Source organism: Bombus pascuorum, chromosome 6, assembly GCF_905332965.1.
Source record: "Bombus pascuorum chromosome 6, iyBomPasc1.1, whole genome shotgun sequence".
In the NCBI taxonomy this organism is placed as follows: domain Eukaryota; kingdom Metazoa; phylum Arthropoda; class Insecta; order Hymenoptera; family Apidae; genus Bombus; species Bombus pascuorum.
In genome coordinates this window covers 11544837-11570972 of record NC_083493.1, presented here as the reverse complement: position 1 = coordinate 11570972, position 26136 = coordinate 11544837, and the positions used below count along the sequence as shown (strand labels likewise).

Below are 26136 nucleotides of genomic sequence, written 5' to 3'. Positions count from 1 at the left end.
ACCTCGATTGTCCAGACATTGGTTAGAGGAAGGCACGATTATTCGCAAAAAGGAATACAAAAAAATGCCCGTTTCACTATGCGAATAGGGTGTGATTGGTTCAAATATTCATTAATTCAGATAATCAAGGTTTTATTGTAGTTGAACGTTGATAATCTTCCGATTACTTCACTTTTATACAACTTCAAGTTTCCGATTCTATTGGTCTATCGGAATTTGGCACAATTATAAGCTCTCCCTGACAGAAATTACGTGGTGATAACAGATTCGTTCAGAAGTGATTAACCTCTTTTGAACGAAGTCGTACTGATCGGACATCCTTTCAAGAAAATGTAAAGGCCGTGTTGAATCTCGTAGATGACTCGTTTAAACAATTCTACCTTCAGCGTTCTTTTAAAAAAAATTCGCCTCTATGCAACCAGCATGTAAAATCAGATCTCGTCATCGAACGAGAAACTTGGAGCAAGAACAGAACAGAATTCAAAAGTTATTGGCTTCCGAGTACTCTGATTTCTCCGACGTCATCCTCGTGGAATCTCCGTTTGCTGAAACCACTAGAAACGGTCATGGAATTCGACAAGTTTCACTTGGTCTCACGCCATCTAAGTTAATCGTGGCTGCTGATGTGTTCAAAGGAAACTCGCGGTTTTTCTGTCCGCGCACCCTTGATCCTACCATCGAGAGCTTCGAACTGATTTCTCTATATCCTCTACGATGCGTTAGTCTGAGCGTGTTCAACAGGAGACATCGCAAAACCTTGAAGGCAAGGTAGAAATTTGCTGAAAAATAAAAAGTCATGAGATGCTCGATACAAATGAACTGCTTTCACAACTTTCTCTACTTTTCTTAACGAGATGATACTTATTAAATAGCGCTTTGACCGCTACTAATATCATTAGATTCATCGATGGAAGAGTAAGTTATTACGAACTCGGCGGTATACAAGGAAGAAACATTTTCTGGAAGAAATGGTGCGAGCAAGTCGAAAGTTTGCTGGCGAACAAGACAAACGGAAGCTCGTTATCGGAAACGACCGCTGCAAGTTCAGCGAGCAGCTCGACTTTATACATCCTTTCTTCGGAGATCGAGGTTCGGAAAAATTTCAGAAAAGATGGAAGAAGAGCAGTGTGCAGGTGATCCTTTGGTTACTTGATATTTATCCATTTGTAAGAAATCTTCATTGTAATACATTCTATAATTGGATACAGAATATGGACTCACTATGGAGGCGCCGGTGATTATACACCTTCAACATGGCGTCACAAGGACTTATACCTCGGACCATCCTACAGCGAGCTGGTAGACGGCCAATACACTCCTGTTCCTATAAAATTCGCCGGCGCCAGTTTGGAAGACATTAAGGCCGAATTAAAAGATTTTTCTCCGAACAATATCGAGAAAGGGTCTCGTAGCTGGCCTACGTGTCGTTGCTTCGCAGAGAGACGCAAGAACGACGGTCTTTGCGACGTACTCTTTGTTAGAGATCACAATCGCAAATATTACAATAAGACCAAATTCTACGCGACCTGTCAGACTTGTCCTCGTAATTTGCAAGCCAAGATCTTCGAAGACAAAGTCAGGGAGAAACGAAACGTTTGGTACAACGAAGCGTTCGAGAAAGAAGAAGAGTCGAGGAGTCCGAAGAAATGTCTCGCGCGAAGAATATCTCGATTTGGTTTTGGAGTTCCAGAAAAGTGTCATTCAGGGTTGGTTCTTGGTCCAATCCAAACGGATCCCGATTGCTTCCCTTTGCAATTGACCGTGAAGAATATTTACGTCCTCATGGAAAATGCCGTGAAGGTGTGGGAGGGCAAAGAAAGAGGTGAAAGAGGCGAGTCCTTGAAACATTCCAAACATTTTAGGAGATACGGTCTCTGTACTGCACCCCATTTTCTTTACGCCCTTGGTCCCTGGTCGGTACAACCTGGAGAACGAACTACTCTTCAAGGTCGACGATCTTTCAGTCTGGTCACTATTCGCCGACAGCCTGTCGAGTCGGAACTGAAACTTCCTGTATCTCGTCGACAACTGGCAGCTAGTATTTCGTATACCGAACTTCAGTCTGGTAGGTTTGGGTCGATCGGGACTACTGCGAAGGGACGAGTTGTGTTATTTTGGACACCAGAATACTGGTACCGACCCAGACCTGCTTCCGCCGCTTACAGGTAGTAACTAAAGAAAATATTGAATTAGAAAATCCATCTTAACAACACGCTTACCGCGAGACCTATATCAGATACCTTTCCGCTCACGCGGTTCGTATTATTTGAAATTAAAATGGATAATAAGACACATAATGAATTTTGTACTATTATTAGAGACCATAAATTTTTATGCATTTATGCAAAAATACATAAAATATGCAAAGTAGAGTACTCGTTATGATATTTGGTAGGTGAAATAAATTTTGCGTTTTAGTTCTACTTCCTTGGTCATATCTATAAAAATATAAATTTGCATAAATATCCATAGTCATGTGTATTTTATGTATTCATCATACGACAATTAGCGACGACCGACGTCACGGGACGAAAAGCCTTTTATCTGTCACCGGTGATCGTCATCGCGTTGAACGTGTTAATTGTATTGCGATAGGGAGCTGAGACTGCACTTGAACCATCTGAGAAATTTTCGCCAGGAGAAGGAACGACCGACCAGAAGGAAGTTGTTTAGGAGAAGAAAAAAGTGTCAGTGCGAAGATGATTCTACCATTGCCCCTGAGGAAAAACCCAGTTTCCTAGAACGAATCTTCTCTGGAAATGGATCCAAGAGAAGGCAGAAATTCGAAAACCAGGAAAATAATAGTACTGTTCAATTAAGAAGATTATTGAGAATGGACTTCAGAATAACAATTTGGGATATAAACAGCGACATTTTGGCGACGCAGCTGACGCTCATAGATCGCGACCTCTTCGTCCGAATTCCCGCCGAGGAGATCGAGATTTTGGTCTTTCAAAGAAGCTCCAGGAACGCGCCTAATTTAGCAGCGTGGATAGCATTCAGTCATCGTGTTTCTTGTCTAATTGGCAGTGAAATTTTGGGCGTGAGAAAATTACCCATGAGAAGTAGAATTGTCGCGAGACTCGTGAACGCTGCCAAAAAGTGCCTCGCTATGGGGAATTTTCACTCGTGCAGATCGATTTTGGCGGGATTGCAGTCGCCTCCGATTTTCAGATTGCGAACTACATGGGATTATTTACGTATTCATCATGCGAATAGGTACATACACACCAACATCGTGTACCTAAATAATTATCTTACTTTGTTACAAAGACTTCTGCTTGTTCAATTAAATGTTTTGATGATTTAGATACGAAGTTATGGAAAGACTTTGCAAGATTTACAAGAACCCGTGTGCTTTATCATACCGTCGATCTTGGGCTAAAGTTGAAAAGAATCAACCCTGCATGCCGCACGTGGGTGACCTTTTGCTGAGACTTCTGCAATTAAATAATACGAAATGCCATCAACAAGGCAATAGTATTATCCATACGAATGATAGGATAAACCCTTCAAAGGATTTAGCTGCAACGTCTAACAGAAATAAGGATGTATCATTGGAAAGTAATCCGGATCTGAAACAAAAGCAAGGCTGTAGCAAGAATTTCCTTAATTCCGTTTTAAACAGGATAAAATATAAAAGAGATCAAAATACGATTTACGAAGAAAAGACAGATTTAACGTGGACGACGAGGCAACAGGATTTAGCGTGGAAATACTTCTATCGTTGGTACAACGCTGTTTTAAAGAATAAAATTCGTATCAAAGAGCAGAAGAGATTAAGGGATATGGATCCAAGGATGAAACGCGTGATCGAAGTTGCGACATGGTTATCGGATTGTCAGAAACGAGCTCAAGGATACGAATATCCGGTGCACTCGTTCACGAAGGAATTTTTATTGAAGAATCGATATAGGGAGGATCGGGAAAACTTCTTTATTAGTTTAAAATTGGAACCAGCAATGATAACTTGAACGAAAGAGATTAAAACGTTTAGCAGTTTATTGTCAATAATAAAAAGGGAAGACGAATAAGAAAAGGAGTTTTTCAGTGAATTAATATCACTCGAGTACTTATTTAATCTAAGTCGAGGTAGAATTGTGAATACGTTTGAAAAAAAAAAAAAAGGTTACATAAAATTTTTATAGACGGTAGTAATTGTTAAGTCTTCCATATGAGTAGTCGAAGTTTTCAGTGCAATTTAAGTACTCCTCGGACAATTCATCAGCATGATTAATTTCGTCGTCATCAATCAGGGGTATGGTGTATGCTATAATACAAAGATAGATTAAATAAAAAGAATAAGAGAAAGAAGAAGAACGAGAAAATAAAGCAAAACGTAAAAGAATTGTAGAAATTGAATAAATTTATATATGTATATATATAGATATATATATATAGAGAGAGAAAGAGAGAGAGAAAGAGAGAGAGAGAGAAATATATACATTTTATATACATAGATCGCTTACTGATACAATATATCTACATGTGCTTTGTACTTATATATTTATATTATACTATCGTTTTAATAAAAATTTCAAATCCACTTATACATACATATATTCGAACCAATTATTCAAATGTTTCTCTAACAATTGTCATAAGTTTGAAAAATTGAACAATTGCAACAATATAAACAATATTACTGAATGATATTCTTTTTATTCTGAATATAATCATATATGTATATTATATCCTGAATATGATGTACACAAAATTGTTGCTATATATGTGCACATATCGATTCTTTAATAATAAATTTTTATTTATCAGTCGTAAACATAAAAAAAAGTGTTTATAATGGCCGGAAGAGTAAATCTCTGAATGGAAACACATTCACATCAATGTCAATCACATCAATCAAACAAATCTTTTGACTAGATAACAACGCAACTATTGTATATATAATCGCAAAATATGTATATTAAAGTTGATTTTACAACGAACAAAAAAAAGGAACGAATTGAATGAACGAATAATATGGAATCCAGTGGAAACAATGTTCTTTTAACATCTAAATCACGACAATCGACAGAACGCTAGTTAGTCCTTTTACACGATAAACATTTCCAAGGATAATTCTTCGAATACTTTCTTATTCATATACTTTTTGTTTTGACAGTACATATTTAGAATATACGTTTTGCTTATGTTCGCAATCGAAAGTCAATCTCTCTGTATCGCCTTACGTATCGCCAGTCGCACAAACAAATCTTTCTTTCCATTTACAATAATTATTCGTTTCTTAAGTTCATCCACAAAAGAACCACGTTCCCGTTGAACTACGGAAAACGGAATATACATTCAGAGTGCGTAATGGTTCTTCTTAAGATTTAGATCTAGCATAAAATGAGTTTAGAAATGCACCGCATTTAAATGCACAAGACAGAAATGATGATTATAAGAAGTACGAGATCTTACAAGACGAGATTTGAGGTATATAATAGATATAGTAAATCTCAGAGGGTATCAAAAACAATTATGTAGGGCGTAGGACACCGATAGGGTTTCTCTATGTCTTTTTTTCTTAATCGTACACGATCTTAATAATTTAAGAAAACAGGGGATACATCTTTTTAGAATTGTCGTTTGATAGTCTTTCTAATACTATTAGTTACAAGGCCCGTCATCGAAAATCGTAACATCTCCCTTTCGCAAGGAAAGAACAAGCGAAACATCGAATCAATTGTGAAACACAATAGACAGGCGTTACGTAGGGCTTGGCGAGTACCAAATTCCCAGAAAAACTTCTTTTTTCTTCCCTTTCTTCTTTTTTTTTTCTATTTTTGATTTCGTTAATCGAAAAAAGTACCTATAGAATATACATCTGTGTAGTTTCTCTAGCTAGAAGAATTAAGATCACATGCCGCCAGGTTTCGGAAGATTTGTATCGTAAGCTCTGATTACGTCCGTCTGTGTCACCGAGCCTCCTTCCTCTTGAGAGAATGCAAATCCATCTGCATCGCGCAGCATGTGCAACAACAAAGATCGTAGCCTATTAATCTCTGTTATTACAACATTAAATTAATTAACACACATGCACTATCTATAGGAAAATGTTAGACTTGTTTATAATCAATGTTAGTTTACAGTTTTGCAGGATAGCTTCTATCTTTTTTACGATTTTAAAAAACTTTTTAAACTACAAGTTAAGACATCGTTACGTAAGATAACGAGTTGCTCGAGACAAGTACGAGTTACTTTAACAATTAAAGTACAAGTTTTGTTAGAATAATGTTGTTAGTGCAGCTTGTAGCTTAACGATAGCACAGCTCATATACACTGTTAAAACGTATCTAGGTGCGAATATTGTGGAAGATTGCTTATTTCAAAGAAAATTTTTTTTATATTAAATAGGCGAAAGTTGTGAATAACAAAGCGTGTGCTCTTAAGTAAATATATGTGTTAGTAACGAGTAAAGAAAATACTACAAACGGCGAGCTTAGAAGACAAAGAATTTGTACAAAAGGACTATCGTTCTGACTGTCCTTGTTTTTCTTTTATCTCTGCTTTTCTTGATTGCAGGCCGTCGTTAGATAAAACAACTTACGTGATAGTTCCACATCGGTATTAACTCTGGAAGCGGCGTTTGATCGCCTGGTGAAAACACTTTTTACGTTTTTCAATAGCCGTGCCGTCTCCGTCAATCTGGAAAGCCGTGCATTCAAAATTGTTTTAGAAACACTCGTTTGTCTATTGGTCGTCCTCATCCTTACACTTCAAATTCTTTTCCCACAATAATGATATGCCTCGCGTGTAGCCTTCTCTTCACCGGCTACTTAATAGTTACTTATCTAAACTGATTCATGCGGTGCTAGAAGTACTATTAGTTGGCGATACAGATCTTTCTGTTCATAATCCCACTAATCGATGCTCTATTATCTTTAAGAGTTCTATTTAAATATTCCTTGATGCTTTTTATTATAACTTGGTAATATTATATTAATACAAATTAATTTTAATATATTAATGGAAAAGTTCATACTATTAATTAATACACATATTAACACATATATACCCTTAGGAATTTGAAAATTCGAATAAACACTGTCAATGAAACTAATTGAAATAGTAACAAAATAAAGAAATATTTACTAAGATCGTGATTTGTATCTATATATTCTACTAATTTCCATCCAACTAATTTCCAATATGATCTATTTCAATTTCCATCCTTACATGTTTCGATACAGAAAGAATGTTAAAGTTGTATAAAAAGGTGACTGTGATACACGTGCTAATATTATTCATACCGCGGTGCCCTTGCAAGTGAACCGTTGAATGATCATGCAGTTTGGTTAATCAGCAGTGCTTTCGCCTGAAAGTGTAGAATTACAGGAACACTACGAGTTACGTACATACTACTGGGGGTACTTACACCTCGCGAGCTCGGCGATGGCATGCACAGGCCTTCACGGGATACCGCGAATAAAACATACCAGAAAACCGCATTAACAAACAGAGTACTTGCTTCATACCGATGGGTTTTTTCAAGTGATTTGCCAAACTAGATTACTACCAGAATTAGTTTACTTTCGAAACAACCACTTGTCCGTATTACTTACAATATTTTTTATTGCATATTATTTCAATGCAACTTTATTCTTGTGAACCCAACTAGTATCCAAGTGCTAAACGATTGAAAATAAAATAAAAAGAAATAAATAACTAAAGTTTCTCTATGTTCGTATGCTACGATACTTCGAAAAAGCTTTGGTATTCGATGCTACTACGCGTACGAAGTATAATCACCAATCTATACTGTAAATCGCTCGAAATAAATTTGAAAAATTGTAGTATTAATACAGAATAAAGTATGAAATTAAATACAAATGAAGATGACAATTAACCATACGAGCAAACAGAGATACAATTAATGAAATGCCTCAGCTTTCTTTTTGCTCCTATACCATATTGCATAAGTATACAGAATGATTCTATTTCTACTAGGTAGGAAGTAAAGAAAACATTATCAATCTTATTCATATGCAGATATGTAATAGACTTGATACTACATTTGTATTAAAGAACAATACAAATTCATAGTAAGTAGTCTCTAGTACGTATAATGTTTAATACAATAAAAAAAAAAAAAGTAAACACGTACAGTATTAGACGGTAGACGATACTAGGTAGGAATAGGTAAGGTGTATAAAAAATATGAGGATGCTTACTGATCTTACAGTGGACGGGAATTTGTAGAAAATCTTTAGGAACATGGAATACGGAATGGTGCACTTGAAACATGCCCTGTATGATGAGTGAACCACAGATCACGCGCCGCGCGTGCAATCGGGAAGATTTTGATCTTATTTCGCCTTCGTGGCGACCAAATTGAGGTCCAACATCGAATTAACCATCGCCTCCTCGAATATGACTTCGATCTCCTGTTGCAATTTTCATTTTTCTACTCAATTGAGACAATTAAATGTTAAAAATATAATTGTTATTAAGAAATCCTAATATAGTAAATCATCGGAAAGTTGTTCGGCCTTTGGAAAAAAAAATGCTATTATGAAAACAAATTGTAAACATCATTTTTAACAAGATCGATACTGTATACCGCTATATGCATGCATTTCTAAGTGATATGTTAGTTCTGAAAGTTACATAGGAATTGTCATCGTATAAAAATGAATGTTATTCTAGTGTGAATGTGGTTTGTTAAAATGTTACATTCAATAAGCCATGCATATTGAACATTAATAAGTAATTTTGTTTTTGTTACTCTACCAATTTTTCATGCAAGGTACATATACTGCTATGTATCTAAAATGTATATGAATTTTTAACCCCATACGAAAAGATATTATTGATAAGTTACCAATATGAATTACTAAAAGCATATGCCTTTGTTTCGTGACGGTTTTTCAATTCTGAGTCGCTATAATAATTCTGAATTTCTATAATGTATATTAAAAAGATATAAAAGAAACTTACGAGCTTCTGTAGTCATGACTGTTGAATATATCCCCAGGGTCTGATTTTCGAATCTCATTTTCTCTAGCTGCTGCAGTTACGGACTTCCAAATTGTATTCTTTACTCTGTAACAGGACATACTTCAAATACGTGTAATTAACGTATTATGATAATTATTGGATATATACTTACGCCTTAACTGTTACATCCACAAGTAGCACTGCTGCTGGTATAAGTATCAAACCCAGCCAGAATACAGGTGAAGAAAACAGCATTCTATCGTTGCCCAACATCACTGCACCCACGTTTAAAACAGGCCAAAAATTACTGTAATTGAATTAATAAATGACTTCACTATTTTTTGATGTAAATAAAATGCAGATACATTGCTTAACTTACCTATATATAAGAATAAACAAAAACCAAAGCATAATAGATCCCCATGTTGCCAAATGAGTGACCCACGTCCAAGAATTTATTATTAACCCTGCTTTTCCACATACTGTTACAACTACATACTATAAAAAAATAAAATATATTCTTTTTACAAAGAACTGATTTCATTTTGATAGCACAATAAAACAGTTATTAAATTAAAACATACCGTGTATACAAAATTTCCTAAAACAATATATCCGCCATCTCGGCCGTTTGCCCATATCACGCCTTCTTTTAGAGCCAGCAGTGATAACCAATAAAGAAGAGATGAATGTATTAAAGCATTTGCAATCCACATCCAAAATACCTATATGAGCAATGTCGAAATTGTACAAAATTGTTAACATAATATCAAATATGACTAATACTATACAAAGAATACAATACCTTAAAATTAAACGACGATTCTCCAGTATTTTTTGTAGCATATAATCCTGGATGAGATAAATGAGTTTCCGCGGAACATACTTTATCAAAGAGACCCATAGCTAGCGGAGGAGCTGCTGTAAATACCTAATGTAAATAGTATACCTTGTATATTGTAACATGTAGTATATAATAACTATATATTCTAGTAATTATATGATAGCACAATATGAGCCTATAACTTACAACATTGTAAAGACCAATTGACCATCGCTCGAAAAGGATTTGTCCGGACCAGCCGGAGTAAATGGCAAACCACAGTTCGATAACATACAGACAAATATTTTTGTAAAATGAGTACAATATTAATTTACACATTCTACTGTAATTCCATGAACCATGAACAAATAACAAACGTTTTAAAAAACGAAATTGCGCAATAGAATAGTCAGAAGCACAAGCTGCTTGAAGACCTTCAACTCCGGAAATTCCTAGAAATGATAAAAATTAGTAATATACATCTTTCTTGTTTGTCATGAAGTCAACGAATAAGTAACTTACCAACGCCGATATGTGCTTTCTGGATCATAGCTACATCATTTGCGCCATCTCCAATAGCAAGTGTTACAACCTTTTTGTTACTTGTTATTAAATCAACTACCTGAAAAACTTTATTACGTTATCACTTTTGTTAAGAAATATCAAATAAAAATTAAATAAGTTCACAACAAGATCACCTCAGCTTTCTGCATTGGTGAAACTCTGCAACAAATAACAACTTTGCAAGATGAACATAAATCTAGAAAATCCATTCTAATATCACAGGATAATGCAAAATCTAACGTATTTCCATCTATAATAAGAGCTACATCATTTTGACACTTTAGATCGATTCCAAAATCAAGACACCGCTGTATTATAACCTCCCTTGTTTTCTGTAATTAGATATTGATTTTAAAACTCTTTTCTAGGAAAATTAGAAAATACAGTGCTTTCAATCTTTTCTTACATCTAAAGATGATTCATTAATTATATATAATGGCATCCCATGCGTAATCAATTTACAAGAATAGCCAATATTTATGGCAGTTTCTTGTTTATCTCCAGTTAATACCCATACATTAATATCAGCTTGTAAAAGAGCTTGTATTGTTTCTGGCACCTATGACATTATGAATTCTCATCATTCATTTTTGAAAACATATATCGGAAAACAAACTACATACATACCTGATCTTGCAATTGATCTTCAATAGCAGTTGCCCCTAATAATCTTAATTTTGTTTCAATAAGGTTCGCAGCATTTTCGATCATACTTTCACGATTTCCTAAACTAATTGTTGCATTGTGATAAGTTTCACGCCACCACTATTAAAAAACGGTTCATATCATAATTTTATCCAAAATGAACAAGATGTAATTGAATTAACAATAAAGGGTACGCACCTGATAGAAATTATCAGGTATATCTGCAACGGCAAAACAAAGCGTTCTTAAACCTTCGGATGCAAATGCCTCCAAATGTTCTAAAGTTACATCTCGGAAATCGTCCAAACTACTCTGTTCAAGGTCATTATTATCTAAGGGAGCTGGACATAATCTTTCGTAAATAACAGAATCAGCTCCTTTACAAAAAAGTTTGATTTTTCCGTCTGGTGTTTTGACAATTACGGACATCCTTTTTCTAGCAGAAGTAAATTCTATTACATTTAATACTTCATAACGAAGTCTTTCACCCAGAGCTATTATTTCCACATAAGCGGGCGTTCTAGTATCGAATACGTAATTAAATTTACGAGCTCCATCTACTAACGCCCTTTCATCTATTTAGATAATCATGTATAAAATTAAACTATGAATAGTGTTTAAAGATATAAATACATTAATATAAATACATTACCTGGAGATGCAGCATGATAAATTACAGTTTCATCAATTCTTTCAGGAATGACAGTATGACACACTGAGAGCATAATCATAAATTCATGTACTACTTTTTCATGGTTTGCAGCCTTTTTATCAACAGGACGAGAAGAATCTTGTACTGATCTTCCTTCAACAATATCTCTAATTAGCTCACTATTAATACTAGTAGCGACTTCATTGCCATTTATATTTGGAGTTGGCAAACTGTAAACAAATTTTTTTACTTAAAAACAACTAAATAAGATAAAAGGTAATAAATGGAATTACTTAAAACGCTTACTCATATATCTTGCCACCAACTGAACATCGTTTAAACTCCATTACATTTTTCGTAAGAGTTCCAGTTTTATCAGTAAAGACATAATTAACTATGCCAAGTTCTTCGTTAAGATTGCTTGTACGTGCCATTGCTGGTGTATCTGTTTCTGCATGGTACATTTCGATATCCATATTAATGAACGTGGCTTGAATAAATCTCACTACTTCCAATGTGACTTGCAACGAAATGGGTATTAAATTGTTAAATAAAATCATAAATGTTAAGAGATTAAAAGCAAAATTTTTAGTCATTTCCTCTGAAATAAATAAACAATTATTTAGTTTTGTGATTATCTTCGAGAAAGTTGAGAAAATAAGCCAATTTCTCACCTTGTAAACCTAAATACCACAATCCATAACTATTAGCTTTGGTCCAAAGAACATTAAATATTGCAGATAATAGGCATAGCAAAAGAAGTATAAAGAATAACATGAGTATTTGTGTATTGGTCAGTCGATCCAAGGTAGACCTTTTTAAGGGTGCAGTTGTAGTATTGTTTTGCATAAGTTTTGTATCATGGCCTGTGTAAATTACTACACCAAACACCCACCGTGTGTTTCTTAGCATTGCACCACGAGGCAATACTTGATCAGGTCCCAAAGCTACAGGTCTAAAAAGTGAAATATATATTTCTTATATACAACTTCATAACATCTCTTAAATTTTTGTAAGAAACAACCATACTGTTTATTTGTTTCTCGCAATACTCCATTAAACTCATACAATTGTCTGTTTGGTGGTTCACATTGAATATTTGCACGAAAATTCATTAATTCAACAGTATCTAAGAGACTGGCAGTGTCAGGATGGGCCTGTCGTATCTTCAAATTTGTTTCTCCATCCAAATTGGCAGTCTCTATGAAAGACATACCCTGTGGCTCCGATGATGATAATAAAATCAAGTCAGCAGGGAAGAACTTGTTGTTGTGAACCTAAAGAAAGCGATTCTAGCAGGAATATGTTAATTATAAATCATTACCACATTCAACTTGGAAAAAATAGGATGCAACCTTAACCACATCACCAACGGCAATATTTCTCCATTGTATCCATTGCCAGTGGCCATCCCTCAAAACCTCCACTTCACGCATATTTATTTCATCATCTGCTCTGTGCCTTTTCTGTAAGTAACGAAATTATAATATTTTATATTGGATAATAAAAATTAATTTATGATTAAGGATACTTACAATATCTTCGACTATCTCCTTTAATGCAGATACACTAAGAATAAAAATTAATGGAACCAAAGTTGTGTATCGACCTGTAGGTGATACATCCGGTATTTGCTAAAATTAAAAACAAGATAATGTGTAATAAAAAGTACCATATAAACGTTTGTTTACGTACGTAAAATTTGTTCAATGATTACCTGCATGAGGGCGATAAATAGGAAGAAGCAATTACTATATCGACGAAATTGTTCGAAAAGAAACATAGGTATAAATGAAAGAAGTGAGTACTTCGCGGTACTAATGCGATTGTTGTTGTATTTCGCTGGCTGCTGGGGAGCATTTATGAAAACCACCCTTTCTTCACTGCTATCATGTTGATACGAAGATCGCTGATCGTCACCTTGGGATGCACCATTTTCCGCTCTTATGGGACCAACTACGATAAAATATACATCATTTTATATTACTATGTTGTCTCTCATCGAAACATCTGCTTCAAAACTATAATAAACTAAATAAGTTACGATCGTTACATATCAAAGAATTAATCAGTAATACGATATTACTTAATAATACATATTATGTTATTTATTAATTCGTTTTTATCGTTTTATAACATAACTTTGAAGGTATTTCTTATCTTATTACAATGATCGCGTGTTTGATTGCAATCAACCACTTATATTTTTTCTGAATATGTTGACTTACGATTTTGAGCATATAAATAAAGATGAAACCGGGATCTGAGTTCGTTGAACCATTGTATTACTTTCGTACGAGCTATTTCCATGTTACTGGTTGTTAAATGAAATGTCTTTCACATCACTTCTTTTTGCCACACCGATCCATATTTATCGCGCGACAAGACAACACTATTACAAACACAATCTAATGTCTTTGACGCTGTATTAAAGATATTATATCAAACGATTTAAAATCAGTAACGTTTCATATCTCTTTTCGTTCAATTATATCGAAAAATAAATGATAATACACGAATTCAGACGTGTCTAGAGACGAGAGAGAACTTAGTGATTTCACTATGTTATTTAAGAAGAATATGACGTAGTTCAGGACTCTATTATCATCTTGGAGGTTATAGCTGCATATCTAAAAAGGAATTCCGTAATGAACTCTTTTATCACGGTCAATAAGAAGTAACATTGCTCAAGAAGAATTTATTTCAATGTCAATAACATTTTAATGATCATTAAATCTCCAACTTAACTCGTGTATGTTGATAATTTTAAAAAAATTCTATACGTATAATAATTATATGTATTTATATTATCTATATATACTATAGAATTGTGAAACAAAATGTTAATGATTTGTAAAATTATAGTTCGTAAAAAAATAATACAAAATCATCGTATTACTAATAAATATTTATTACATACTTATTGCAGAGCTGAATTTTAAACGACTTTACATATAAAATGTATACATTTTTCGAATCTATTTTATAATTTAAATAAAGTTTGTCAAAATCTCATTTCAAGGACAGCCGGTTATACCAATATGCTGCAACTAGATCGTATTACGCAAAACAAAAACTGCATACTATCAAACTCGATACATGGGTGTTAAATGATTATTCTTTGATAGTGTACATACATTATTCCACGACACGCGTGCACGCAAAATATTTGAGCTCGTATATCCCATAGTTTCTCAACACCAATCATGTAATAATTACTTCCGGAGATATATTATCCATTCGTACGTCACCACTACCAAAACAGTTGTGTAACAAGTAATTGAATGTGATTAAAGTTGCAAATGAAAAAAGACAGCCTATTGCGAGACTATTAAATTGAATACAATCGATGACGATGGAGGAATAAGAAACATCAATAGGCACTGAATTTAAAGAATACAAATTAAACGTATTCTCTGTGATTATATTATTCGCTACTGATTAGAAAATAACGATCAAAACTGATATACGATTTTGACATTTTATTCGACCGACTTGGAACTTGCTTAATCCATGAAAGAAAACAATATAGATAGCCAACATTCTGTGAAGATCTACGCACTTCTTCCTATAATAAAACTTCCTATGAAATGATTGTTAACGTACACCTGTCGAACACCTTTCTGCTCGAAATAACGATCGGTTAAACAAACTACATATCTGCGTCATCGTGGCGGAAGAAGCTTCGCGCCTGTCGCCACACCCCTACCGATACAACGGAAATACAAATGTACGTGCAACGCGATCCTACGAATTAGTCCACCTCTAACTGTTCTCTAACACCCGCAGTACTTCTTGCAAAAATTCTCGAGTCGCGAGTTCGCGTAACCATGTCACACCTGCAAATTTGCTCGGGAGACACTGATTCTAGTTCGTAGGTGGCACTGGTCATCAGCGACTTCTTTACCGAGGTATGTATATCTGGCTCATTAGATTGCCAATAGTTAGGTAATTTATACGTGCAATTTATGTTACTAGTACGACTTCATTTACTATCATCAACATTTAATTGTATTCTTATTCATACTAAAATTAAAAAATAAATAACGATGGATAAAAAATGCTACTATAACTAAAGGAAACAAATAAGATGATTTTCAATATGAAAATAATATAAGAGATGAATACGTTGATACTTCGAACGTATAAGATCGAAAACGTTGGCTTAAAACGTTGAATATTTGGATTGTTTAGAGACACAGGCTCCCAAGTGGTTTAGTACACTACTGACAAGGGGATGTCCACAAAATGTGACAGCCCTGTACACGTGTTACCCTGAAACGCATGCGCCTGCTACCGGCAACAAGTTGGCATCAGCACCGAGCTTCACTCCACCAGTATTTTCCATGAATACGTAGACATGTACGTACGGTAAAGTTGCGTCAATATACAACGCCGATGCTCTGAGACTATAGGCCAAGGACATTTCCGCTGGGGTGGACTGGAGGTAGCTCCGCGCTACTGATGTTATACTTTATTGGACAATCCGTTCGTGCTATTTTGATGGAACAATATTACGATGTAAAATACAAAGGAAACGGGAAACTCTTATTAGATTTTTCACTTTCTATAATATTTTAGAATGTATTTCGAATTAAACAATAGGAACGACAAGAATTATTCAGCGTGAATATTCTACAATATGTAGGATCTAAACACTGAATAAATTCTACTCCAAAAACTTAAAATTTAATTTCACTATTATTTACCGAATATTCGCTATTATACCGAATATTTACTGCCATTCAGTACTAGAGATTTGAACTTGCGGTTGGAAATCCTATCAACATATATCCTTTTGGCATGTATCTTTACGACCACAAAGAACAATACGACTTTGTGGCTAGCTATCATATTACGAGCGTATTTATAGCGTATTTATAAATTATTTCTCTCTATTCATAGTATTGTGAATAACTATACTCCGGATATTTTTTGTAAAGTCATTTTTTATCATGATTAAAAGAATAGAATCTGAATAGAGCTGTGTTTCATCTATTAAATGCTATAACGTCTGCTCTACTTTCGATATTTTGTATATTTCTTCATCTTACATATATTCTGCAGATGTTTGTACTTTTAAATTTTCCATAAATGCATAAACTAGATCCGCAGTTTACTAATAACAGAAAATCTTTCCAGTCGCCAATGGGAATAACAGCCTGTGGATATGTTTTACCTTCGGAACTTGTTTCGTGCGCTCCAGCTTCCCGCAGTTCGATGTGTTCACGTGTCCTTCGGCTCCCAATCCCAGTCGTCAGAGAATCTATACGTAGGCCAATATTGTCGACGTTATCGATGTTGCCGAGATCGATGGGACTACCGATGATATATGGACCGGATTGTTCTTGGGCACCATCGTTGGTTTGACCGCTCACGGATGAGGAACTGTTACGAACACCGCTGCTTTGTGGGAGTGTACCGTCCATATGAGGTATAGAAGAAAGATCCGGAGGTGTAAATGGACGTAACGAGCCAGGGCTGGGAACCTGGGGACTCCCCCTGGCAGTTGGTTGCATTGAACGCAGCGGGGCCTAAATCAGATCGAATTCATTAATGTAGCTAATGTTGGCTATCTTTAGTATTTAGCTTAAGGAGAAAAGTGTGTTATACATTTAGATGACTCGTTTATCGAAACAGTTATTAAGTCAATAGGAAAATCGGGATTCGAATTATCATGGTATGATTTTATGGTTTACCTAAATTTTGATTTTTAACCGAATATATTGTAGAATTTGTGAATCAACAAATGTCAACCATATTTTTAATATGATAAGTATTATTTATATATATCTATTAAATTATCCTAGATCAAATTATCATGATTCGTATCCCGATTCGATAATGCATTTTCTTCTCTTTGGTATGTAATAATAAGACGGACAGATACTTAAAACTACACAAATATATCTATTTTGAAAATAAAACGAGGCGTAGGTGAAGATTACGATCAAGCGGTAAAATACGATCGTCTTTCGACGAACGTAATTTGCGATGATGTAATGCCAATGTTAAGAATATACAATGTAAAGACATACATATTGTAGAGATACATATTGTAATAATTCATATAAATAAGAATACACGTACGAACAACGTAAAATAATTCAGAACGTAACAAGAACTCGAAATGAGTTTGATTATTGTTTGTAAGTATTTTCTAGATGCTTTAAAAATGCTAAGTCTGTAGATTCAACGATACTGTTAAAAACAAAGGCAAATATTGATGTTCTGGGTGTGCACGAGGCACAGTTCGCAACACGAGCACTTTGTGACAATTTACGGTTATACGATGATAATTCATTGCGTTTGTATGGGTTACATACGTGGTTACAATGTGAATCTATTAGAGCTCGATGTAAAAACTCACTAGAAGAAACGAACACCATATCAGACAAAGACAGACAAGCAGTAGATGTATTGTAAGAACCCTTCTACTTAATTATACAATGAGACCAGATAACACGAAGAGGAATGTTCGTAGAAGTTTGCGTTGAATTTGTACTAACACGAATCCTTACTGTTGGTCACGTACTGTTTTCAATGACACGATTATTCTCTAAATTAATTCATACACCCGATGTATTATTTATGAACAGCTTTTTAGGAGAAGGTCCAGATATTAGCGTGCAATTATGTACTCACGATTTTCAATCGAGTAGGCCAAGGCGGATTTCTGGCGGCCGTCCTTCGACCGGTTTTATGGTTTTCGGCCGTCGAAACTTTGATTATATTTTATCAGGCTCCTACTGACGTAAGCTTACAAAAATAATTTATTTTTCTTTATCTTCATTGGAACGAATATGACTAGAAATGGTATTGTCAACTTATCGGTATTATTCGTTTCTTATCTACTTTAGCAAGGCACTTGGATGCCACACTACGAACGTACTAACGCAATATGTGCTTCTAGCAGCAAAGAAAAAATATAACATGGGACTCTTCGTCGTCCGTGTAATGAATCTCTATGTCAGAGTTTCAGTTTCGTCACGCTCGCTTGTTCAACGTTGGGAATCAAGATTCAGTAGTAAACGTGGTTCTCTGGCCAGACGAGTTGTACAACAGATATCGCAATTCTTCTGCGACAGAGCAGAATATTCGAAACAGCTCTAAGAACAAATTCACGACGGAAATAGATCCAGCTTGTGCTCATACCGGAGGAAAAGGAATCAACGCATCGAACGACACACGATCACTTTATATTTTCGTTCTTTCGTTTTTTTTTTTTTGTTTCTTCTTTTTCTTTTTCTGTAACGAGGAAACGATTGATTTACACTGAAGCGTCCCTTTGCGTGTCGGCGAAAAGAACACCTTGTCAATAACGCGATGTAACGAGCACTGTGTGAAAAATACGTTTGCACTCCGTGAAGTCTCTGCCACGCGAGGTCTCGATATTCTTCCCTGAACGACGATCAATCATAGACACGTACAAACACCGTCATCAAGTGGATTAGGACGTGTGAAAATTTTTGACTGCGTTAATCAACCATCACACCAAACTACTGATTATCAGGAGCTATGTTCTGGAATTGTTCTCCATGCTCTTGGATACCAAACATTTACGTCAAATACTGAAGGTAAATAATGACTAATCAATGAAGCGAAATACCGTAGTTTCGACCAAGCGTGAAAATTACAGCAAAACACTTAATCAAGGTTCCTCGTATTATTATAAGCACAAATCGGCAACGTCTAGTAATGACACAGAATAACACAAGATGTGTAACTACTCGAGCAATCTACGACGTCGATGTAATCAAGTTAACGCAATCGTACTGCAACGTATCATTTGGCGGTATTGGGTGTAAAATGAAATCCACGAACAATCGAGAAATGTGAGCTGATGATATGGCGAAACCGTAATCGACCAGGCAAGAAAATCGAAAATTTTCGAAGGACGACCAAACACTCGTAGAAAATGTTTTCTTGACGTGGTCGGTTCTCATAAAATTCTCGTTTCAGATAGGAATCTCACCGCCATGAGGCACCATGGTATTTAGAAAATTTTACGCTGATAAGTTTCATGCAACGTGTCGACTTCGTACACTTTTGCTACCTGCGGTCTAATATTTTGCATATAAAAATCGTTCGATATATTATCACGTCGATCTTATGATTTTTTACGGTTGAAATCTCCTCGAGTTGATAACGAGCTCTTGAAAACGAATATAGTCCGATAACTCATTCCGATAACTTGCTCACTATCACGTTTAAAATCTGTGAAATTTTCTTTGCGTACGATAAAGCACTGAATGTGGTATTCTGCACTAGCACCGATGTGTTACAGTATTCGAAAAAGATAAAATTACGTTTTAAAGCATAATTCCACGACGCGATTAACCAGTGAACGCCGCGTGCCAGATAACGGTAATTAATTCGTGATCAGTTTAATAAGCATGTTTTGAACAGGCAATGGCAAGAAACAGTCGAACGGTGTAACGCGCGTCTGACGATATCGGTTCATTAACTCTTCCATCTCTCTCGTTATCCCTAAAAACAACACGCGTACACGTGTACTACTTCTTCGTCTCCCTTCTTGGACGCGAGTTTTCATGTCGACGGAACGACGTACACTATTACCTGACAGACGCGTCGGCTCTCGTCTCTCCCTGATATAAAGCGCCTACGATCTTCTGCGCGTGCCACTTGCTCGCTTAGACTTAGTCACCATTCGATCGACAAATTAGGCCATAAAATCGTTCCATAAAATCATTGCCTGTTCCAAGAAAGTTTTATCGTACTTTTAAGAAATTGCTCAAGTCTTAATTAATTTCATCGAATTGATTAATGATAACAAACGATTAAATCGAATGGATAGAATCAACGAAATTCATTGTATTATTACGATGTTAAAAAGTAGCCTGATAGTACAAACAGGTTGAGGGAGTGGTTTCCATTACGTGGAGGATCGTGCGGAAGTGAATTAAGCGATCTACGTCAGACTACTATTCCTCGCACGCCTCTTTGTGTTTGAACTACTAGAAGTTGATCATTACCAGTAATTAGATAGAATGGGTGAAATTGATCTCATAATGTCGTAGAGATAGAGTTTAGTAGTATAGGAAAGTTAGAAGCAGTTTTTATATTAGAGCTTCTACAAGAAGAGGACTTGACCGTCTGACTACCGTTGCTTATTCTACTTAAGGCGATCAAACTGAGTGGCACTTACATCAAACTATCCATCAATTTATACGTTGCGGATTGCTGAAATTACCTTCTATGAAATGCTGAAATACGAAGGGAATACTATGCCTTCGTACGTGGTAGAAAACAGCAAATACAAAAAATGAAGTCACAATGCCGAAATAAACAGGTTAGTAAATAAGAGGCAATAGGGAACGAGGTGTATCAAAAGTAATGACATACGTATACACGTTGTTATTGCGTTATTACCATATGCTACTTATCGTGATACGTTCGCGTTATTATTGATAAAATGCAAAATCCACGCGTATAATTGGTAAATACATCGACGTTCCACGAAGATTTTCATCGAATAAAACCAAGGTCTTTTCGCATAACAAATTGTAGAATAAATTGTATAATGAACGGTACGATACCGATATTAAAAAAGGGGAGGAAGAATATACTAATAAGGAATGCGATAGCATCTATAATAGAAACAAATCGATATCTCGATTGAAATAAATTGATCGAAGAGTTGCCAAATAATTGAATTTTATCGATTTCACATAATTACATAGGCATATACTAGTGACCAGACTTGAGTCATGGGTCACGAGACGTAAAAACATAGTCGATCCCTATCTAAGTCCCGTTATTACCAAGGACCGCCCTTTAGCGGAAGTGGGTTGCCAGGATTCGCAAAGGACGTTACACTTTCGAACTATTCACCGAAATGTTAATCCCCAAGAGTGCTTTTATACGCATCGATTTTCGCGCGACTGTATACGTTTTCCACGGATAAGTGTTTCTCATCTTTCGTCCAGCGTGTTGCCGTATTATCATTGGCTTTCTATCTACGCCAATGATGATGCAGCCAGGCATATTGAATTTCGCGGGAAATTCCATTTATAATCGTAAACGTTCTGTCTTCTCGTATATCGAACAAATACATCAAAGAAACCCATATCGATCTGAATGGTTATGAAAGGAGGAAAAAAACATGACAAATGACGAAACAATTTTTCTATTCGATGAAATCTATTTGAAATCAGATACAAACACGATGTAGCTAAAACATGCTAAGATGGTGAGTTATAATGAAAAGATCGCATGATCCGTGTAATTGGCTTATGGGTGCAACCGTGTTTTTCGAGACGGAAATAAAAACGGATAAGTCGGGGGAATGCCATAACAAGGAGGAGCGGCCCTTCCCATCTCCCACTGATCATCTACTGTGTGTGTATACCGAGAGATATATTGGCTCGTCTATTTACGAAGCCAGCTTTCATGTTTGCGATCGGTGACGGCGTTGATTCCGTCGATAGGACACACGTGACGCCACACCCTCAAAATGAGCTCCTATGTCCTTCCTCTATCACGGAATTGGGTAATGAATTAAGAAAGAAAGCAAACAAACCGCACATAACGTAACCGACAACAGGAACAATTTTTCTGATGAATTTATATGAAAGGATCGTGCACAGGTCACTTGCTTCGCGTGCAAATGAAACAATGGAAGCGGAACCCTACTCGTTTTTAATATTTTACGCCGCAATCGAAGAACAAATCTCATCGAGCGCCGCGACCAGATATCGTGCAACACAAGATTTACTGATATCACAAATAACGGAACTAGAGTATAATCATGCTAGCACGGTCAGTCATTTGTTAAAAATCCATCGTTTATATCTTCGACTGTTGTTTCCACCGATGTTGTCTAATGAAAAATCATTATCGGCAGGAAGTTTATGTTTTCGCGTTACGTAAATTATACATATATATGTATAAGAAGACGTACTAAAGAAAAATTTCTCAATGCCATATTTATAATAGAAATATGAAAACTAACACCCTAATTGCAACATCAAAGGTATGTATATAAAGATATGTATGTATATGTGTATGATTATCAAGACACGATATTGCAGCATTTTCACTGCCAGCATTATGAACAACGAATATAATGTTAGGAACATTCCAACGCTGGTGAACTGCATTTTAATCACGCATGTGGGCAACTATCCAAATCACGTTTGTAATTGGCACTGACTGAACCTTCTAGTTGTCAGCGTGATCAAGTATCTACAAACTGCTTTGAAACAGGTTGTCTTTGGAAACATCTGTTCCACACACGTGATAGAAACGACGCTTGTTCCATTACGAATACCGAGCTACCTGTTGATATAAATATAAATTCTAAATTTGATATCGAAAATAAAACTAATATTATCGAATCGATCATGAAGATTAATTTCATATTCGTTAATGATTGTGTTCTCGTGGATACATTTATAACGAATATTCGATAATAGCTAAGAACTTCATTATTATAATTCGAAAGTCGTGGACTTCTTTTCGAACTAGTTGAAATAATATGATCAATTGGCTAGACTAGATTTAAATACCATCCAACAGGAAATGACTACTCTATTGGGGGTGGGGATTTTTTGCCAAGAGGAATTTTGTCAGACTGACATGTGTTCATGAAAAGCTATTCTTCTCAGAAATAACTTTGTGAAATTGGGACGAAAACGTAATGAAAACCTGGCCGATGTTCAGCAACATATGCGGTTCACGTGAGAGGAGATTTGTTCCGCGTTTTTCAGCTCAGTTAAACAAAGTGCGCGCGTTTCGTTGATCGATCGTCAAAATTGAACAGTTGCAATAATAATCAGTCTCGAACGATTTTAAAATATATTTTACCTGTACAAATAAATAAAACTAACTATTAAATACCAAAAGTTGATTTGTTTAAACGAGGTTCAACATCTAAGAATAGCCACGAAAATCAATTAGAAATGTATTTTAATAATCAAATGAATTCGAGTCCCATATAAAAATCAATGTAGGATTAGAGGATTTAAATGAAATACATTTCGCAATTTCTTACAATTACGAGGCTTTGCCCTAATCTCAGTCATGCTACAAGAATCCTCTTCTCAATCACGCCGCGTCCTCAACAATGAAATTACTAGAATGGTCAAAATAACCAATTTGTAACATTTTATACAAATTTGAAGTATTAATAAATATCGTTTTGTTCCTTATAGCTTCCAGTCTTTCAGGACTTTCACAGTTCTCTTATCAGAAGGTGGAATGAATTTCCCACTTCATGACCATAACCCTCAGGAATCATAGCGCTATACTTTGAATATTTATTTCAAATAAATGATACTCGATAACCAGATGATTTCCAAACATCAGCCATCATCCATCACTTCATCTGAAAAACATCCTTCCCAGTCAAAAGCAAAATAGCGTGGAACAAATTGCCTTCGTGGTTTATTGCTAATATAAAATTCTAAAAATCGCTCTGCACTGGCTATTAATACTCTAACAAGGACGAATACTGATGTTGTGGAATCTTTCAGTATTACGTATCACTCGTAATTTGACCGCTTATATCACTTATCTTACATACACCCACGCGGATTCAGAGGGATCCTCTATCAATGTCTCTTTGGGGACTCAAAAGTGCAAGCGCTACTGCTAGGCCATCAACAAATGATATCATCGAGCCTTCCGTTTAGTATTAACACGCTAACCGTGTTATCGATCATTCGGGGTGAAATTATTACAAGGCCACCAGTCGATATTGTTGAATGAAAGAAACGAAACGTATCGACTTTTCATACATTAGAACATATGTACCGGCTATCGTGCGACAATTCGCATATCGTTGTGTATTGTTTGACGAGTGCCTCATAAGTGCACACTATTGCACACGTGTGAAATGCAAACAAGAGCGAATGCATAAAGACATTGCACAGTTGGGTTAGGTCACCCAGATCGATGCATTATGCAACAAGTAGTCAAACTGAAGTGCAACGTTCAGCCTATTCGCGCGAAAATTCCATAAATGTAGTTTACATATACCTATAACGATCTAGACCTAACATCGTCGATCGCGTCGATGATGTAAAAGCATAAAGCATGGATAAAATAGTTCTTATTGTTCTTTCGGGCGAACAACAGTTTCGTCCTTGTGTAATCGTTGAATCTAATCAGAAACGATGGGTGTACGCGACATGAACAAATTTTAATTTACGCCCCCAGCTTGAGTCATTCGAGTTGCGTTTCATCCACAGCTGATTCTTCGCAAGTTTCCTATTCCGTGATGCGATAGATATGTAATATTTGATATTGAATTGTTGTATTAATAATAATATTAAATGTTGTATACCTATCGTTTGTATGAAGAAAGTAATAGCTTGAAATCTTTGATAGCTTGAAAGAATGTTTCTATGAGATGATTCAATGAAAAGTATAATTTTATTTAACTATATATGACTAATATCATATTGTTATTGTATTTAAGAAATCCCATGAATTCTTAATTGAATGAGGCAAACAATTTATTAGCATTTTCTGTAATATATATTTGCTCTATCTAGCCAATACTTAATAATGAAAAAATCAAATTTTAAACGAGACATTTAACATGAATTAAAATGTGCATTAAAATACAATGTAATTAAAATAGACTAATAAGTTATATTCTAATATTACACGTATTAATAATTCTCGCAACATTTGTACATAGATATTGAGTATTATACGTTTGTATTGTACTCGAAGTAGATACGTTCTATATGAATGTTAAGCGTTAATCGTACACAATATAACCTCTAATATTCTTTACACAACAAATTTGTGTCAATAAGAGAATGAAATATCTAAATGAATACTCACAGGTACTAAGCCGTGTGTCCGTATCTATAGTGCCGTACGCATGTTGCCAGCTTCTCAGCATTTCACACCGTTAAAAGATAAATCCAAGCAAACTCCAAGAAAATTACACAGCATACGCTAACACACGAAAAGTAACCACTAATGCACACCCGTTTCACACCCGGGTAAGGTGGTACAAAAGAAAACGTAAAGTCCTGCACTTAGCCTGAACGGAAACATACGATATCTGAAAATAATCAACCGATCGTCAGCGCCGATATAACGGATTCTGTGTTCTGATTACTTTCAATCTTTGACTTTCTCTTTCTTTTTGAAACGTTTCAAGGATCTGCACGAATCAGTAGCTCGCACACGATATTTCGAAGAAATGGAAGCCGCGGGTGCGACACTATCGAGATCTACGTCGTCTGTCATAGGCGCTACCTAGATTCTAAAGACTAGATGTAAAACACGTAGAAGTAACGTACATGTGACGGAATCGGTTATTTATTATTAACCCCCCAGGCCATACATGCGAAACAGCGTCCCTCTGTAAGTGTCATGGCGCCAAACGTTCTAAGTAATTCTCTTGTTATTGCCAGATGTCACTATATATCAATGCGAGCGCTATCTATGGAAACTCGTGCAATTAATATGCACCACGCTTTATTTGCGTATCGGTATTGCAGAATTTGGTGGAAATATTTTTTAAATT

The 26136-nt window shown here is 35.5% G+C and overlaps 2 protein-coding genes and 1 long non-coding RNA gene across 22 annotated transcripts; 2 read left to right on the top strand and 1 right to left on the bottom strand.

Annotated features, from left to right (window-relative positions):
- The first annotated feature begins 51 nt into the window (after window positions 1–51).
- LOC132907982 (uncharacterized) lies at window positions 52–4650 on the top strand. Its single transcript, XM_060961464.1, has 5 exons — window positions 52–768; window positions 900–1133; window positions 1209–2165; window positions 2596–3219; window positions 3311–4650. Exons 1-5 carry the CDS (start codon window positions 413–415, stop codon window positions 3972–3974), a joined length of 2835 nt encoding a protein of 944 aa, XP_060817447.1. The 5' UTR covers window positions 52–412; the 3' UTR covers window positions 3975–4650.
- On the bottom strand, window positions 3985–25930 carry LOC132907971 (probable phospholipid-transporting ATPase IA). 20 transcript variants are annotated; one of them, XM_060961429.1, is made up of 23 exons: window positions 17827–17968; window positions 16804–17158; window positions 13342–13580; window positions 13160–13258; window positions 12980–13090; window positions 12654–12901; window positions 12299–12579; window positions 11931–12225; window positions 11625–11854; window positions 11171–11547; window positions 10955–11092; window positions 10734–10886; window positions 10462–10659; window positions 10286–10385; window positions 9971–10215; window positions 9746–9871; window positions 9525–9665; window positions 9320–9438; window positions 9113–9247; window positions 8941–9045; window positions 6551–6648; window positions 5813–6005; window positions 3985–4270 (listed from the first exon to the last, which is right to left on the bottom strand). In XM_060961429.1, the coding sequence occupies exons 1-22, from the start codon at window positions 17926–17928 to the stop codon at window positions 5860–5862; spliced, it is 4041 nt and encodes a 1346-aa protein (XP_060817412.1). In that variant the 5' UTR covers window positions 17929–17968; the 3' UTR covers window positions 3985–4270; window positions 5813–5859. The 20 variants fall into 20 exon arrangements, with proteins under 20 accessions (XP_060817412.1, XP_060817416.1, XP_060817421.1 ...); XM_060961442.1 differs by lacking the exons at window positions 3985–4270; window positions 16804–17158; window positions 17827–17968 and adding exons at window positions 13853–14254; window positions 14762–14877; window positions 15231–15454 and having other exon boundaries at window positions 5748–6005; XM_060961433.1 differs by lacking the exon at window positions 6551–6648 and having other exon boundaries at window positions 5813–5957.
- LOC132907983 (uncharacterized) lies at window positions 15423–17730 on the top strand. Its single transcript, XR_009658286.1, has 2 exons — window positions 15423–15539; window positions 16767–17730. It is a non-coding gene; the product is annotated as an uncharacterized LOC132907983 (long non-coding RNA).
- Window positions 25931–26136: the final 206 nt, after the last annotated feature.